Genomic DNA, 17,991 nt, shown 5'->3' on the forward strand with positions numbered 1-17,991 from the left:
TCTCTTACTGGCTGGGTACCCGGCTAGCCTAGCCTCCCATTGGTTAGAAGGCGTGTGAGCTGATTGGCCTTGAGGGAGCAGCAGCGGTGTGGCTCTCCCGGCCACCCGTGCAGCGATTGGTTCAGAGAGGAGGCGCGGCGCCGTGATTGGGGGTTGGCTGCGGCGGGCGTGTGCGGGCAGGCGGGGCTGGGGAGAGGGAGGTGAGCGGAGCCGGTGATTACGACGGCGGAGACAGGTGAGGGGGCTGGCTCGGGGCGGGGGGTTTCGGGGACCAAGGGGGTGCGGCAGGGCGGGGGGTTGCGGGGAACCAAGGGGACTGGCGGTTGCGGGGGACCAAGGGGGCTGGCTCGGGGCGGGGGGTTGCGGGGGACCAAGGGGGCTGGCTCGGGGCGGGGGCTTGCGGGGGACCAAGGGGGCTGGCTCGGGGCGGGGGCTTGCGGGGACCAAGGGGGTGTGGCAGGGTGGGGGGTTGCGGGGACCAAGGGGGCTGGCTCGGGGCGGGGGCTTGCGGGGGACCAAGGGGGCTGGCTCGGGGCGGGGGCTTGCGGGGGACCAAGGGGGCTGGCTCGGGGCGGGGGCTTGCGGGGACCAAGAGGGTGTGGCAGGGTGGGGGGTTGCAGGGACCAAGGGGGCTGGCTCGGGGCGGGGGCTTGCGGGGGACCAAGGGGGCTGGCTCGGGGCGGGGGCTTGCGGGGGACCAAGGGGGCTGGCTCGGGGCGGGGGCTTGCGGGGGACCAAGGGGGCTGGCTCGGGGCGGGGGCTTGCGGGGGACCAAGGGGGCTGGCTCGGGGCGGGGGCTTGCGGGGGACCAAGGGGGCTGGCTCGGGGCGGGGGCTTGCGGGGGACCAAGGGGGCTGGCTCGGGGCGGGGGCTTGCGGGGGACCAAGGGGGCTGGCTCGGGGCGGGGGCTTGCGGGGGACCAAGGGGGCTGGCTCGGGGCGGGGGCTTGCGGGGGACCAAGGGGGCTGGCTCGGGGCGGGGGCTTGCGGGGGACCAAGGGGGCTGGCTCGGGGCGGGGGCTTGCGGGGGACCAAGGGGGCTGGCTCGGGGCGGGGGCTTGCGGGGGACCAAGGGGGCTGGCTCGGGGCGGGGGCTTGCGGGGGACCAAGGGGGCTGGCTCGGGGCGGGGGCTTGCGGGGGACCAAGGGGGCTGGCTCGGGGCGGGGGCTTGCGGGGGACCAAGGGGGCTGGCTCGGGGCGGGGGCTTGCGGGGGACCAAGGGGGCTGGCTCGGGGCGGGGGCTTGCGGGGGACCAAGGGGGCTGGCTCGGGGCGGGGGCTTGCGGGGACCAAGGGGGTGTGGCAGGGTGGGGGGTTGCAGGGACCAAGGGGGCTGGCTCGGGGCGGGGGCTTGCGGGGGACCAAGGGGGCTGGCTCGGGGCGGGGGCTTGCGGGGGACCAAGGGGGCTGGCTCGGAGCGGGGGCTTGCGGGGGACCAAGGGGGCTGGCTCGGAGCGGGGGCTTGCGGGGGACCAAGGGGGCTGGCTCGGGGCGGGGGGTTGCGGGGGACCAAGGGGGCTGGCTCGGGGCGGGGGCTTGCGGGGGACCAAGGGGGCTGGCTCGGGGCGGGGGCTTGCGGGGGACCAAGGGGGCTGGCTCGGGGCGGGGGCTTGCGGGGGACCAAGGGGGCTGGCTCGGGGCGGGGGCTTGCGGGGGACCAAGGGGGTGTGGCAGGGTGGGGGCTTGCGGGGGACCAAGGGGGCTGGCTCGGGGCGGGGGCTTGCGGGGGACCAAGGGGGCTGGCTCGGGGCGGGGGCTTGCGGGGGACCAAGGGGGCTGGCTCGGGGCGGGGGCTTGCGGGGACCAAGGGGGTGTGGCAGGGTGGGGGCTTGCGGGGGACCAAGGGGGCTGGCTCGGGGCGGGGGCTTGCGGGGGACCAAGGGGGCTGGCTCGGGGCGGGGGCTTGCGGGGGACCAAGGGGGCTGGCTCGGGGCGGGGGCTTGCGGGGGACCAAGGGGGCTGGCTCGGGGCGGGGGCTTGCGGGGACCAAGGGGGTGTGGCAGGGTGGGGGGTTGCGGGGACCAAGGGGGCTGGCTCGGGGCGGGGGCTTGCGGGGGACCAAGGGGGCTGGCTCGGGGCGGGGGCTTGCGGGGGACCAAGGGGGCTGGCTCGGGGCGGGGGCTTGCGGGGACCAAGGGGGCTGGCTCGGGGCGGGGGCTTGCGGGGGACCAAGGGGGCTGGCTCGGGGCGGGGGCTTGCGGGGGACCAAGGGGGCTGGCTCGGGGCGGGGGCTTGCGGGGGACCAAGGGGGCTGGCTCGGGGCGGGGGCTTGCGGGGGACCAAGGGGGCTGGCTCGGGGCGGGGGCTTGCGGGGGACCAAGGGGGCTGGCTCGGGGCGGGGGCTTGCGGGGGACCAAGGGGGCTGGCTCGGGGCGGGGGCTTGCGGGGACCAAGGGGGTGTGGCAGGGTGGGGGGTTGCAGGGACCAAGGGGGCTGGCTCGGGGCGGGGGCTTGCGGGGGACCAAGGGGGCTGGCTCGGAGCGGGGGCTTGCGGGGGACCAAGGGGGCTGGCTCGGGGCGGGGGGTTGCGGGGACCAAGGGGGCTGGCTCGAGGCGGGGAGTTGCGGGGACCAAGGGGGCTGGCTCGGGGCGGGGGCTTGCGGGGGACCAAGGGGGCTGGCTCGGGGCGGGGGCTTGCGGGGGACCAAGGGGGCTGGCTCGGGGCGGGGGCTTGCGGGGGACCAAGGGGGCTGGCTCGGGGCGGGGGCTTGCGGGGGACCAAGGGGGTGTGGCAGGGTGGGGGCTTGCGGGGGACCAAGGGGGCTGGCTCGGGGCGGGGGCTTGCGGGGGACCAAGGGGGCTGGCTCGGGGCGGGGGCTTGCGGGGGACCAAGGGGGCTGGCTCGGGGCGGGGGCTTGCGGGGGACCAAGGGGGCTGGCTCGGGGCGGGGGCTTGCGGGGGACCAAGGGGGCTGGCTCGGGGCGGGGGCTTGCGGGGGACCAAGGGGGCTGGCTCGGGGCGGGGGGCTTGCGGGGGGACCAAGGGGGCTGGCTCGGGGCGGGGGTTTGCGGGGACCAAGGGGGCTGGCTCGGGGCGGGGAGTTGCGGGGACCAAGGGGGCTGGCTCGGGGCGGGGGCTTGCGGGGGACCAAGGGGGCTGGCTCGGGGCGGGGGCTTGCGGGGACCAAGGGGGTGCGGCAGGGTGGGGGGTTGCAGGGACCAAGGGGGCTGGCTCGGGGCGGGGGGTTTCGGGGACCAAGGGGGTGCGGCAGGGTGGGGAGTTGCAGGGACCAAGGGGGCTGGCTCGGGCCGGGGGCTTGCGGGGGGACCAAGGGGGCTGGCTCGGGGCGGGGGGTTGCGGGGGACCAAGGGGGCTGGCTCGAGGCGGGGAGTTGCGGGGACCAAGGGGGTGCGGCAGGGTGGGGGGTTGCGGGGACCAAGGGGGCTGGCTCGGGGCGGGGGCTTGCAGGGGACCAAGGGGGCTGGCTCGGGGCGGGGGGTTGCGGGGGACCAAGGGGGCTGGCTCGGGGCGGGGGGTTGCTGGAGACCAAGGGGGCTTGCTTGGGGGTAGTATAGTGGAGGTGTTTAGGGAGCTGTATTATGGAGGAGATGGGGTGTCCTTGGGGAAGCCATGCCTGGCCGCACAGCAGCAGCCTGGTGGGGCTTTGGTGTGGGGAAGTAGGGCAAGCTAGCATGAGTGGGTTGGGGTTGGCTTAGGCACACTGGCTGCATGGGGTGTGGAGCTGAGGTGCGTGGCATGGTGGAGTGGGCTGGGTTGGCTCTAGTGGGTTGGATGTAATGGCACAGAGGTGAGTGGTCTGGGGGTTAGATATGCTGTTGGAGAGGGTGGAATGTAGGCCTGGATGGGGGCAGGTGGGTTGACGTGGAAGGGGGTGATTGCGGATCTGGTGTGTTGGCATTAAGGGCAGCGGAATAGGGGGTGTCTGATTGCAGGAGTTTAGCTCTGATTAAAAACAAAATATAAAATGCCAACACTCAAAATGCTTTTGCCCATGCCTAAGTCCCTGCTCACGTCTTCCCAGGAGCAGGTGGTGGAAACCAAGGTACCAGATTAGCTGGACCTTGTGGCTGATCCCTGGTAGTAGTTCCCATGGTTGGTGGTAGTTCCCGTGATTGATTGTCAGGTGCACAAGTTTCTACTCCTCCTTGTGCAGGTTTGCTCAACAGCTGAGCTGTGCTGTTGAGAGAAACTGATGCCACAATCTGCTTGGCCTGCCAGCTGCCTTTATTTCACAAGAATGGTAACTGTGCTTAGTGTCAGGTCCAGCTGACTCTGATTAAATGTTACCTGCCAGATCACTGGCCTGTCCTTTGTCTCCCACCAATAGCAGTGTTACTTGCATGCAAAAGACTTGTGCTTCTGTTTCTCTGATCTCCCCCCTGGTTTGGAAGAGTGCAGCCTGACAGTTACGGCTCGTACACCTTGACAGATCAGATTTGTGATGCAGAGCGATCCTGCAGAAGGCTTAAAAGCCTGCGGCTATCTGTGAGCAGCTTGAATAAGTCCTGGCATGTGCCAGTCGCGTTTTGAGGTTTGCCCTGGTCTGGCAGTGCCCAGGGCTAGTGGAGTCTGTGCCATTGGGACTGCCAGTCATGCCATTTGTGGTGGTCTCAGGAAGAGGAGCTGCTGTTGTGGCTAAGAGAATTGCTCTTCTCCCCCCCCTCCCAATTAGAACGTGATCCATCAGTCTGGGAAAGATGTCAACAGACCAGGGTTACTGGACCAACCTGACAACCCTTCAGAAAATTGCTCTGGCCCTCGGGATCCCTGCCAGCGCAACTGTCCTGTACATCTTGTATCGCAGGTACAGAGAAAGCCGAGGTATGTATGCATCACCCCGTAGCGATGACCTTCGGGTGGCTGAGACTCCGTTGTTGTGTGGTGACTAACAGCTTGTGTGTTGCATTTAGGCTCGAATTATTAATTATACGGCCTCCTTCCACCTCCACCCCATCCCCAGCCTTGCCAAATGTTGGCAGGTGGTCAGAAATAAGCCTCTCCCATGCGAAAGAGAGAACTGGCAGCATATCCGGGGGTGATCCCTGGGGCCTGCTTTCTGAGCAGCTCTGTCTGTTCTGAATTTCCTCTGTGCTTTCTATAATGCCATCCCTGAAAGAAGCTAAAATCCTTTCACCCTCCTACTAATTCCTTCCCGGATCCTGCCTGGTGCTTGAGGAAATGCAAACACACTTAGCACTGAAAGGTTAAATGTCTCAGTACTCTGGAGCTTTGCAGATTCCCCGTCTCTTCTGTCCTGGAGCTGCTGAACTAGCGGGATTGTCCATCTTCAGGCTGTGGGGAAGATGGCTTTGGGGGGTGGATGCGTTAGCCTGTTTAACCTGTTTACTGTGGCTTGTGCTCAGAGGAGCGGCTGACCTTCGTAGGAGAGGATGACATTGAAATTGAAATGAAGATCCCACAGGAGGCTGTGAAATTGATCATCGGACGGCAGGGCGCCAGTATCAAACAGGCAAGTGGACAGCGGTTAGCGAATCCGGCATCAGTGCCTGGCCCTACCATTTGGACCCCCCACTCCATCCCTGAGAATCCCAAAGATCTTTGTATAAGCTGTTGCAGCCAGGTTGGCAACTGGTCCAGCAGCCTGGGGAGGGGAAGATTTGGGCACAGATGCCAGGGGAGGACAATACTGCTATAAAATGTGCCACTGGATGTTAATGCCCATCCCTTGGCTTTTAAAGAGCCACCCACGCTAACAGGCTCCAAGGGACAAAGGCTGAATCGATCGCATTTCCAAGAGGTCTGAGTTTTAAGGCTGATGCTCAGTCTGCTAAACCATCCCCTCTGCTGGAGAACCTTGCTAGACTTCCATGTCCTGTGTCTCCGCAGCTGAGGAAGGAGACGGGTGCTCACATTGATGTGGAGGACTCCGGTGAGGAGCGGGTGCTGCTGATCAGTGGCTTCCCCGTCCAGGTGTGCAGAGCGAAAGCTGCTATCCACCAGATCCTGGTGGACAACGCCCCTGTGTCAGAACAGTTCTTTGTGCCGCAGAGAGCCGTTGGCAGGATTATCGGTAACTGGCTAGAGACTTACCCACCCACCTCCCATTAGCCACCAGAAGAAATGCAAAGGGCCTGGGCAGAAATGACCCGGGGGCTGGTTTTTAAGGCTGCTCCAGAAGCACTGACCGCAGCTGTGCTGAAACATGGTGACTGCTACATACGGCTTCAGTCTGTTGACCAGAGCATTTGCTGTTTCTATTCCTGGGTAGAGGGGCTTGGGAGAAATATTGAGACATAAAGTAAATCTGCATCCAGAGCCTGGGATTGAATAGTTATGCCCCTTCTCCACTCATTGGCTCCTTAGGGTGACAAGAAGTCTCATTATGCTGCCTCAGTTTATCAAACTGCAGTGTCTCAAATCTAAGCACCTTTATTTTGCACTTTGATCCTGGCGCACTTTGGAAGCCTGTATTTATAAAGCTAGGGTGAATCGCCAACCACAGGACTGACATCTCTGGGGTAGAATACTGCTTTTGTTCGATGGAGACACAGGAGGGGAAGGAGACTATGACCTGACCAGCTGGAAACTGGCTTGGGCTGTGACAGATCTGGGTTGAACTCCCTTCTCCACCACTGACTTCCTGTGTGACCTTGTGTCAGTCATTTAATTTCTGTGCCTCAGTTTCCCCACCTGTACCGTGGCAATAACAGCCCTGCCCTGTCTCACAAGAGGGCTGTGAGTATAAATACCCTTAAAGACTGTGTGGTGCTTGGCTAGTTCGGTGTTGGGGGCTAGATATGTATCTAAGATAACAAAGAAATACAGGAAGCCCAGCTGTGGTTGCCTCAATCGGAATTTAGCCAGCAAAATGGGGCTTAGCTCCTTGCCTCTTTCACAAAGCACGAGAGATCAGGCCCTGGAATTTGCATCACATCTGAAGGATGGCCCTGTACCCCATGTGTCGTGCTGGAGCGCTTGTTACTAGCTAGCTGTACCTATAGGCTGCAATGAAAAACCTGTGGCCGTGAATCTCAGAGCCTGAGTCAGCTGACTCGGGCTCATGCTACAGAGCTAAAAACAGCAGTGTAGACATTGAGGCTTGGGCTGGAGCCGTCAGGTTTCGGGGCCTGAGCCTGAACATCTGCACGGCTGTTTTTAGCCCCATGGCACAAGCCTGTGTCATTGGCCCCAGGCTCTGAGACCTGCTGCCCATGGGGCTTTGATTGCAATGTAGACATACGCTGAGCGGCAACCAGCATCTTCCAAAATCGCAGTTGGATCTGTCTAAGTTCTTGTGGTGGTGCCCATCACTGCAGCATCTGGGTGCCAGCAGCCATTCATCCTTCGCTAAAAACATCTCCTTGGAGCGGAGCAGCCAAAACCCAAATTTCTGGAGGCGCTTGTGTTCTGGCCACAAGAAAAATTACTCTGGGGGAGTGGACGTTCCCCTCAGAGCCATTTCTTCGGCTGGGTTCTCTGTAGTTTCTCTGCTGCTGTTTCTGCGTGAGTAACCTACTTCTCGTTGCCTCTCTCAGGCAGGGGCGGCGAGACGGTGCGAGCCATCTGTCGCAGCTCAGGGGCCAGAGTGGTCTGCGAGAAGGAGACAGACAACACCCTGTGTCTGACCCGGCTCATCAGCCTCTCAGGCACCCGCAAGGAGGTGAATGCTGCCAAGGTGGGTCTGGGGTGACTGCCCTCTTTAAGAGGGACTGGTCGGCTGTCTCCCGGTCTGGCTTAAGAAAAGGTCGCTGAGCTGGGAGCTGCTGGCGATGAGCTCTCAGGACGGGCTCGAGCAGGAGAACGCTGCCAAGCTGCAGGAAGGCTTGTTCAGAAATCCCTAGGAAGGAGGGGAAGAACTAGGCTGGAGTGGATGAAAGGGAAACTGAGGCAGGGCATGCCCATATTGTAAAGATTAGCCACAGAGCAGTGCCCTGTGTGGGGGTTACCCTGTCACAGGGTCTCCTTCCACATGGGCTGGTGGCTGTGAGCCAAACACCCTTTTCCCCCTTCATCTCCCAAAGCAACTGATCCTGGAAAAGCTTTCGGAGGACGACGTGTTTCGAAAGAAACTGGCCCTGTCGGCGGCAGCCCGGTGCCTGCGCAAGCAGCCCTTGGGCATGAGGAGAGAGGATCCTGGGCAGCAGGGGGAGCTGCCAAGCCCCAGCGGCGAGGCCCTCTGCCAGCTGGTGAGCCCTCAGGAAGGGGCAGGGGATGGAAACCGGCTGCTGGCTGCAGAAGCCTTGGACCAACCACAGGAGCTCAGAGCTGAGAGCGAGTCCCCAGAGGAGCCGGTAATGGAGCCCAGCCAGGCAGTGCCAATGTTTGAGGGTGAGTGGAGCGGTTTTCTCCAGGGCTGGCTTAAACAGAGGATGCGTGGCGTACGGCCAGTGGGGTTGCTGCCCTAGCCCTTTGAGGGGCATGGGCTGGCCGCTGAGACCTAGGACTCCTGGGTTCTCTTCCTGGCTCTTCGATTGACTCGCTGGCCTCGGAGCAGCGCCCTCCCCACTCTGTGCCTTGGTTTCCCTATCTGTTCAGCGTGGGTTAGGTGTCTGCATAGGTTGCTCCCCTGGAGAAAAGCAGCTGTAAAGAGAAAAGGGTTGGGGCTGCATGTCACGCAGCGTCAGTCTGTGGATTGCCTGAGGCTTGGGTCCCTGGGGCTCGCCTTCTCCCTTGCACCGCAGCCCTGACTCTCAGGAGCTGCCCTGCCCAGTGGGACCACATGCCACTCTATCCATGTCTTTTAGGGCACCGAGACCCTTCCTCACGGGGGGCGCCTTTGCCGTCCTGCCAGGATGGAAGGTATCTTAGCTGGCTGCTCCCACTTCGTCCTCCACAAACCTGCTCTGAGCGGGGTCGCAGTGTGCCACTCCTCTCCTGTGAGCGGGGTGGAGACCAGCGTGGTGCTTGCAGATCTACCCGCGCGTCGCTCCTCAACGGTCCTAGCATGCGGTGAAATGTCTCCCCCCGCCCACCCCAAGACCCTTGTCCCTCTGTCTGGATCAGCAGCCCACGCTTGGACTTCCAGAGCTTCGCTCGTACCCTCTGCCTCCCTCTCTGGGTTACCCTGGGCCTCCCCTTCCCCTCTTGCTCAGTGCGGTGTGCCCCTCTCAGTCCCCAGCCCTGACTTCAGCTTCCACGCGGACGAACACCTGGAGGTTTACGTCTCGGCCTCAGAGAACCCCAGCCACTTCTGGATCCAGATCGTTGGCTCCCGCAGCCTGCAGCTCGACAAGCTGACCTGTGAGATGTCCCAGTACTATGGGAGTAGCAGCCAGTCGGTGAGCATCTGCCGTGGCATGCCCCACCTGACACGACGGCTGGGTAAACCTGCCGCAGCCGAATGGAATGGTGTGCCTCCCCCACGCCCGCTAGCCGAAGAGGAGTTAATCCTTCTCTTCCTCCCCTGCTGCTTGAACCTGCATCGCTTCCTGTTCTAGCCCCGAGAACCTGCGCATGTGACTCCCTGCCCCTCCTTCTGTCTCGCCAGCCTGAATTCCCGACCGTCCGAGTAGGCGACATCGTGGCTGCCCCGTACGCTGATCACGGCGCCTGGTACCGGGCCCGAGTCCTGGGTACCCTGGAGAACGGCAACTTGGATCTGTATTACGTCGACTTCGGGGATAACGGGGAAGCCCCGCTGGAGGTGCTGCGAGCCTTGCGGTACGTGCAGTGGGGAGGGCGGTGAAGAGGGAGAGTGTAGGCTAGGGCGGAGGGAAAGAGGGGGCGCGGAGCAGGACTCCTGGGTCCCATTGCTGCCGCTGATTTGCTGTGGGATTCTGGGGAAGCCTCCTGGTTCGCTCTGCACCTCCGTTTCTGTAAAATGGGGAGAGCCCCATCTCAAGGGGGTTGAAGGGCCAAGCTAACGACTGTACAGGGTGTGGAGCTCCTTGAACGTGAAGGGCGAGGGTGGGTGCAGTGACGCCGCAGGGATCCCGCACTTGCACGTGCAGATCCCTACTAACCCAGAGAGATGCGGCTTAGCAGGGCAGACCTGACCTATTTCACCAGCTGGGGGGGCCTCCGGGCGCTGGGGTCATATCGCTGTTCACAATGGTTCCTCCCCTCCCTTTCCACTAGGAGTGACTTCCTGAGTCTGCCCTTCCAGGCCATCGAGTGCAGCCTTGCTGGGATCGCCCCCGCGGGTGAGTTGCGAAGCTGTGGGCGAGGTGCTCTCTGCTGGGACGTGTCCCCGCGAGGGAACCAGACGGGCTGCCGGTGGGATAGCAAGACTGGGCTTGGCCAGCGCCCAGAGGGAGGCGGCTCTCAATGGTTGCCAAGTGGCTGGTTGATGCGGAAATCTCCCATTTCCAGACCCGCCTGCACTTAGCTCCGTGGGGTTCTCTCTCTGCGTCCCGGGGAGTCAACCCCAGCCTCTGCTACGCAGTCTCTCCCCACAGGGGAGCAATGGGAAGAGGACGCCCTGGATGAATTCGATCGCCTCACCTGTTGTGCTGAGTGGAAGCCCCTGCTGGCCAAGATTTCCAGTTACGTCCAGTCTGGGGTCTGTACCTGGCCACGCATCCAGCTGTATGACACCAGCCAGGGACAGGTGAGCTCCAGAGGCTGGGTTGTCTGGCAGGCTGCGTTCTCCCCTTACAAACACAGCACTTGCTGGCAAGGGGTCTGTAGAGCAGCACGTTTCTGCATCTCCACTCCCCTTGGTGCGGCCACTGGCAGCCAGAGCCTGGCAAGCCCGGGTGGGCTCGTCTCTGCCTATATTGAGATCAGGATTCAGTCAAACTCCTGTCCGTCTCTCTCTCTCCCTCCAACCTGTATCGTTCCCCAAACCACCAGTGCTGCTTCCTCTCTGGCACCTGCTCCCTTCTCCGAGCTGCACCCCCTTAGTCTCTTCCCCTTGTGTTGTCATCAGCCTGCAACTCTCTGCCCCTTCCTCTTTCCCTTCAGAGCCTTGATATAGGGGGGGAGCTGGTCCGGCTGGGTCACGCCGTGCGGTGTCTGCAAGAGGAGGATGACGCTGCGGGGGACGGCGCCCCCCAGATGGGGAAGGAGGCCACGGCCGAGGCGTTCCAGAAGATGCTGGTTAGTCAATCACCAGCCCCGTGGAAGGGCTGGAACCACCATTGGCAAGCAGCTGTAATGATCCCATTTGTGGCCTGTAGGAAAAAGAGCCTGAGGAAGTGACGTGTGCTGGGCGGAGGGGAGGGGCTCTAGGTGCCCTCTGCTCTCAGGCTGCCCTGATGCAGACAGCTGTGGGATCTCGGGCACTCCTGCAGCTGGAGGTGTCGTTTCCAGCTCCGGCTGATGTGCCCGCACTAGCTTTGATCAAGATAGCAGCATGGCTGCGGCTGCCCGGGCCGGCTGCCCGAGTTCGTGCCCAAAGTCTTTGGCAGGATTGCAGTCGGGCAGCCAGTCCGAGTCGCCGCCTGTGCCCGCCGCAGCTCTGCCGCTGTTACGAGCACGTTAGCTTGAGCAAAGCTAGCGTGTGTACATCTCCCTGAGCCAGGAGTCACACCTTCAGCTGTTCGCCTACCCCGCATGTCCCGCTCCTTGTTCTAAGGCTAGATCATCTCTGAGTCTGTTTGCCCCAGGCCAGTGGGACGGACGCCCCCCGAAAGAGTTGCTGTAAAACAGCTTCCGTGTTTTTCGAATGCAGAGGACAACATCCTAATTAAACCCTTCTCGCTCCAGGTGGAGCAATGCATGTGAAAGCTTCAGCACCAGCTGGCTCTGTCTGCCACGGGCAGGAGCGGCAGCACCATGGTGTAGGAGATCTCTGCCTCGGGGCTGGTTTCCTCTCCCCTCGACGGACCCTGGTTGGTTCTGTGCTGTGGCTCCCGACAGCGAGGAGGTGTTTATCCGTGGGCACAGTAATCGGATTAACGCTACCTCTCTCTGTTGCTCAGGGGAATGCTGCAGGGACCTCCCTCGAGAGCCTTCTGTCGGAGACCTGCGTCAGCCTTTCAGGTACGCCGTTGTGATGGGCTGAAGCAACCTGCCCTTCCTGGGGGCGGCTGCTCCAACAGAATCTGTCTGCCTTAGGGTTGTATCTTGCTGCCAGTCACCATAGTGTCTGGGCACCTTCCACATCACATCAATAGCTACGTCTCTGGCTCTTCATGTGCCCCCGCTCCCCAAGATACCAGAGGGAGCAAAAGAACTGGAAATTAAGGCTTTCTCCTTTGCCTGAGACCTGATTCTCCCCTTCTGCCACATGAATGGGGCAAAAAAATTGAATCTGTCTTTACTCTAGGGAAAAACAGAACCAACTGTTTCAGGCCCAGCACTTACCGTTTTGTTTCAAGGATTTTCACAAAATTCAACATTAATTGGACAATATTCACGCAGTTCCTTTTAAACTTAATTCCTTAGGTGTGGATGGGAGAGGTATTTACTAATTCCTCTGCACTTCATAGCCCTAAGAGAACTCTGTGCCAGATGCTTGCGAATTAGAAACTGGCTGTTCAACTTTGCAGGCAGTGTGACCTAGTGGGTAAGGCACTGGATGAAGACCTAGGAATCTAGATTCTATTCCTGGCTCTGCCACTGATCTGCTCTGTGGCCTTGGGCAAGTCACTTCTGTGCCCGAGTTTCCCTTCCCTCTCCCTCCTTTGTCTACTCCCATTTGTGAGCTCTTCAGGGCAGCGACTGTCTCATGTCTGTGCAGCACCTGCCCTGATAGGACCCTGATCTCGGCTGTGGCCTCAAGGTGCTGCCATAATACATGTAATTGCCCTGAAGCAGCCTGAAAGGCAAAAAGTAAATGGGGTAATTAAAATTGAGATTTTTTGCAAAAACCTTCCAGTGTTTAATAACTCGTGCTAATTCCCTTAATCCAAGTGCTGGATGGAGAGGGCTGTTTAAAGCTCCACTGGTCCTAACGCAAGAGAAGGAACATACTTGTAGGGGCAAATCCTGCCAACGGATGGGAACCAAAACCGGGCTTCCAGCTCTGTTTTCTGGGATCTAGTGAGAAGGCTGGGAATGTCATTTCAGTCGGACTTGACTTTTTGCAAGTGGCTGTGTGCGTAAGACTGAGTGTGACAAGTTTATGGAGGGGATGGTATGACAATTGCCTACAGTGGCACATGGCCTACCCGCGACTGCTATGAGCAAATATCTCCAGTGGCCAGTGATGGGACCCTGGGTGGGGAGGGCTCTGAGTTACTACAGAGAATTTGTTCCCAGGTGTCTGTCTGGTGCGTCTTGCCTGCTCAGGGTCTAACTGATCGCCATATTTGGGGCATGAAGGAATTTTCCCCCAGGTCAGATTGGCAGAGACCCTGGGGGATTTTAGTCTTCCTCTGCATCATGGGACACGGGTCACTTGCTGGTTTGGATGAACATTCGGAAATATACAGCCTCCGTCCACACAAGATACAAAGCGTGTATCCCTCAAACGCTCTGCAGGGGTTAAATAATCCGTTAGGCAAAGGAGAAAAATTACTTCTAGCTGTGATGGGGAGGAGAGTTGGGGCAGAAAGGTTCAAGAAACCCCCTCTAGGCTTAGACCGGGCAGCAAGGAGGCCAGGAGGAGATAAGTGGGGAAAGGTGAAGAGCAGAAATTGAGGGGAGGCTGTTTCACACAGCAGTAGCTGCACAGGAGAAGGCTCTTGTGCCAGCAGGGGCACAATGGGACAGAGAAGAGACTGGTGTTAGAGACCTAGTGGGGTGGGGGGAGGCAGTAGGGAGCTTGTGTCCATGTGCTGAAGATGCAGAGGAGAGAGCGTGGCCCAGCCCCCCATGTAATATGTGCCTTTGGCTTGGTAGATAACTCCATTGAGCAGCTCCGAAGTGACACCGAGCCCACAGAACCACCCTCCCAGAAGACAGTCATGCCCTCGCTCTGGTCCCTACGGATCTCGGCTCCCTCCTGCCCTCTGCGGGACTCGGAGGCTCTTGCCTTGCAAGCTGGCGGTGAAAAGCAGAATGGCTCAGGGGGTTATAGCAGCGAGGGGGTGTCGGAGGCCGGGGGGTCTCTGCCAGCCACCGGGAGCCAAGCAGCAGATGACAAGTGGACATCTAGTCCTGCTGATTCCACGCATCCCACCGCCTTCTCGGGAGAGGACTCTCCCATCTCCCTCTCAAGTAAAGGCTCCAGCACCTCAAACGCCAGCTTCCCTACTGCCCTGACCTCTGGGGACAGCAGCGGCTACTCCCCCCGGGGCTATTTCTATTACCTCTCCACTTCAGAAGAGTGGTCCAACTCCTCGGTCTTCTGCAGCGGCTCAGGCTCTGCCGGTGATTCCCTCCAAAGCCCTGTCCTCATCAGCTGCTCTGACAGTGAGGAGGAGGAAGGGGGGCTGAGGGCCCGGAGGAGAGGTACAGAGGGCACCATGGGCACCGCACTGTGGTCTGGGGTGTCGGAAGCACAAGGAGTACAGATTTCTGCTGCACTGGCAGCCCTGAGATGCAGGAGTGTCCCATGTGCTCTCCCACCCCTCCCTGCTTGCAAGGGGGCAGGGATTTGTTTGGCTTGGAGTGGCAGCTACTGGTAATCTCCACCAGCTGGCAACATCTGCTCCTCCCGGCAAGGGCCTCAATCCTTGGCAATGCGTCTTACCTTTCAATGTGGCACGGGCCGTGGGAAGGTGCTCAGTGCCACTTCAGGCACCCCTGCATCGCTGGGCTCAGGCCTGCTTTCATTTCTCCTGGTGTAAATCCGGAGCAGCCCCATGTTGGTGACTGGGGTTCTCCAGCTTAAGCCAGGTGTAATTGAGATCTGAACCTGCCCACTGGGTGTCGCTGCAGCACGGATCACCTGCTCTGCAGAGCAGGCGAAGGGGGCGTGAAATGGATGCACGGGGGCTCTTAGTGTCAGCTGTGGCATGACTCTCGTTTCTCAGTGCACCAGGGCGCACAAGTGGGGAGAGGTGGTCCTTCCTTGCACCTTGAAGCAGCTGGACACTGGCTAGGGCTCTTCCTGAACAGAGCAGGTTGTCTCTCTGCAGCCTGTCGCCAGAGAAGGGGGCACAGACTCTGGCTGCATGGTGACTTGGCTCTTGGTGGCAGGCCGGCGCCGGGGAGCCATGACGCTGCACCTGTTCTACCCGCTGCCTCTCCTCTTCTGTGCAGAAGCCGCCTCTGTGTCTGGAAGTGGTGACGATGTTATTCTGGTCGAAGATGATTTGCTGTGATCCCCTCCCCACCCCTTCCCCGAGCAGCAGCGAGCCGGAGGCGTCGTGGAGGGTGGTGCGTAAGTTTCAGTCTATTTGCGGTGGTACTGGGCCCCCGGCTGTCTCCGGGATCCTGCTTTCAGGGCAGAGGAAGGGCCCCTCTTGTACGGTGCACGGAGGCCTTGTCTGCACTGCCGTGCTTTGTGTTTGCCAGCATGGCTGCCCTGAGAGCGGGAGGCGCTGCTCAATAGCGCCCCCCGTGGGCAGGTTAAGGAGTGGCACTAGTTACAGTCTGAGGCTGTAATACACCCACTCCGGGTGGCTATTTTAAGCAAGCCGCTGCAGCTCCCTGCGCTCTTGAGCGTTGCACTCAGTGCCTCTGCTTTCTTGCCTTCCCTTTGGTCCCTAGGAGGTTGGTGCCTGGATTGACACGACCATGAGGACTCCCCGGCGGGGGCGGAAGAATAAAATACTGCGGGGAAAGTGGAAGGAGAGACCACAGCCATTGGGGACTTGTGGGACCCACCCCTTCTCCGGGTCCTGAAACAACGGGTTTGCATCGTAACCTTGTCCTCATCTGCGGGCATGTGTGTTTGGGGCGGGGGCTGCACCGCATCGAGTGCATGTTGCTGGCGTGTGACTGCCCTTCTCGGGGGCTCTCTGGGATGCGGGGGCCTGGGATGGGGAGTGGGTGTTTTTCATTGCATTTGGAGGGTGCTGGTCCTAGAGATCCTGGGGCTAACTGCCAGCGTCTGTTGAGTCGGACGCCGGGGTTCCGGCCATGCGGTTCTGCGGCGCTCCGCGGAATACAGGTGTTCCGGGGGTTGCCGTGTTGCAGTCCCCTTCTATCCCAGTTGACGGCTGCTGGGCTGTCCTGGTGTAAATCCAGAGTAACTTCACGGACTGCATTTGAGTTGTCTATAGCTGCTGGTGTAACAGAGAGCAGTATCAGGCCTGCTGGGCCCCACTTCCTTCTGGACAGCTGAGCCCCTCCTTCCCTGGACTGGGGGGAGGCCCCCGCTCGCTCTCCTGCAGGCCATTTGGCTGGGTTGCGCTCGCTGACTTCGGTTTTGGTTTAAATCTCGGAGCAAGGCGCCTGCACCAAAGGCTCCACTCCGCCGTCCTTCCCACTGCAGGAGGGAGACACCGGCGCTGTGGTGACGTGACTGGCTGAGCTTTCTCTGCTGCAGAAATGGGGCCGGAGGATGGTTGTGACGCCCCGAGCTTTGACAGCACTTGCTTTACTAAAATAAAAGGTTTCTTCTTTTTGAACGTGAGAATCCTCTTAAGCTGCCAACGTTGGAGCTGCATTTTCGTTTCAATAAACACAGACTGAGCTGGTCTTTTTTTTTGGTGGCTGAATCTGCTTTGGTGCAGAACCGCCCCAGCATGTAGCATTTGTAGAGAGTTTTGGAGGGGGCGGTTTCTGGAGCGCTCTGCATGGACTTACTCGTCTTCCCCTTGGCGATGACGGGAGCTGAGTTAGGCCAGAAGTGGGGGCTTTGAAGATTTGCTTCATAAAGGAGAAGTCTGGGCAAAGTGTGTTTAGCCTGCTGACCACTGGAGAGTACCTGGCTGGCTCCGTCAAAGTTCCTGTCTGGGAATTGGCCAAAGCTTTATGTCTCTATCTAAAGTGGCTTTGGAAGTCTCTCACTGCAGAGGCTGCCTTGTTGTGAAGATGGGCATTTCCTGCCAGCTGGGTGCATTGTTTTCACCCCAGCCCCATTTGGGGGGGTGAACAGGGGGCGATCAAACAAGGTTTGGGAGAGCTGTGTACCTCAGCCATTGGTTTCTTTCTTAAATAAAAGTTCCATTGAGAGTTTTTCTAGTGAGTCAGCCAAGTCCTTGGGGGATGCGTGGGGAGGAGGGAGGCCTTAGAACTGGGCTGCAAGATGCCAGGGGTCTGTTGCCCACCTTGCGTCTCACTCTGAGACATCATGTTAGTTGGATTCCTCCTTCTGCCTCTTGCACCGTGCTGTAGAATAGGGCTGATGATGCATAATTAGTGGGTCAGGGCCTTTGCTGTTCATGGGGGTCAAGCTCTGGGTTAGCCAGCTCCAAGTGCAAATTGAGGCCCCTGGGGGAGAAGGGCTGGCAAGTGGGGGGAGAGGCCTGCTGACCCTAACTCTACCATCACTACCTTCCCCTGTAGCCAGAGCAAGTCCACAGGCCTTGTTGGGCTCATTCCCTCACCACTGTAGTCAGAGGGTGACTGAGAGAACTGGAACAAGCCTCATTTCCACTAAAAAATTCCAAGGGTCTGCCACTCGGGGTCTAGCAGGGTCTCTGGAATTTTTTTAATGGAGCCAGGTGCAGGTTTTCTAAAGCTGTTGTGTGACAGTCTGAGAAATAGCACTGAATACAGGGCCTCGCTTCCCTTGGCCACCTGTCTCCCTGAGCAGCAGGAGTCTTGAGGGGACGATGTTATAAACAGCCAGTACCCATCTGCTGGCAGCCTGTCCTGCAGAAGTCACCCAGGCTAGGGCTTCAAACTGGGGGTGGCACAAGGGCATGGAGATTGGGCAGTGAATTTTGGGTGCCTGAGGCAAGGGGTAGTGGGGTAACGTCTCCTTCCTCTTGCTGGGAGCTCCCACACTGGGAAATCAGCTGGGGCCTCAGTCCAGATCACAAGGCCCAGCACTGATTGTACAGTGGGACTTGGTTCAGCTCTGCAGCTGATCCTGCCAAGTCAGGCTGGAGGCATGTTAGTGGGGCAGTTGATTGGGACCCTATGCAGTTTTTGTGAACACCTGTGACCTCAAGTGTGAGTCAGAAGCTGCAAGGTTGAGTCTTTCTTTCCTCTCTGCCCCCAGTGCATTCTGCATTGAGTGTCAAAGCCCTTCCCCCAACCAGACACCACACCTGTGCTTTCACAGCTGTTTAGTGATGTTCAGTGGGGACACGCTCAGTTACACACATCAGCTCAAAGCCTCTGCCCGATCCTGCCAGTTCCAGGCCCAAGTTAAATGGGAGCTAAGCCATCCCCCCTCCATCCT

General features: G+C 60.4%; 1 protein-coding gene across 3 annotated transcripts; it reads left to right on the forward strand.

Moving 5' to 3' along the window:
* Positions 1 to 180: 180 nt before the first annotated feature.
* Positions 181 to 16,809, forward strand: TDRKH (tudor and KH domain containing). 3 transcript variants are annotated; one of them, XM_077841361.1, is made up of 15 exons: positions 181 to 235; positions 4,633 to 4,781; positions 5,324 to 5,430; positions 5,808 to 5,991; positions 7,457 to 7,596; positions 7,943 to 8,249; positions 9,033 to 9,199; positions 9,409 to 9,581; positions 9,999 to 10,063; positions 10,319 to 10,470; positions 10,827 to 10,961; positions 11,786 to 11,846; positions 13,650 to 13,967; positions 14,955 to 15,075; positions 15,405 to 16,809. In XM_077841361.1, the coding sequence occupies exons 2-14, from the start codon at positions 4,658 to 4,660 to the stop codon at positions 15,014 to 15,016; spliced, it is 1,995 nt and encodes a 664-aa protein (XP_077697487.1). In that variant the 5' UTR covers positions 181 to 235; positions 4,633 to 4,657; the 3' UTR covers positions 15,017 to 15,075; positions 15,405 to 16,809. The 3 variants fall into 3 exon arrangements, with proteins under 3 accessions (XP_077697487.1, XP_077697486.1, XP_077697485.1); XM_077841360.1 differs by having other exon boundaries at positions 14,955 to 15,071; XM_077841359.1 differs by having other exon boundaries at positions 13,650 to 15,071.
* The last annotated feature ends 1,182 nt before the right edge of the window (positions 16,810 to 17,991 follow it).

This window comes from Eretmochelys imbricata, chromosome 24, assembly GCF_965152235.1.
Source record: "Eretmochelys imbricata isolate rEreImb1 chromosome 24, rEreImb1.hap1, whole genome shotgun sequence".
In the NCBI taxonomy this organism is placed as follows: domain Eukaryota; kingdom Metazoa; phylum Chordata; order Testudines; family Cheloniidae; genus Eretmochelys; species Eretmochelys imbricata.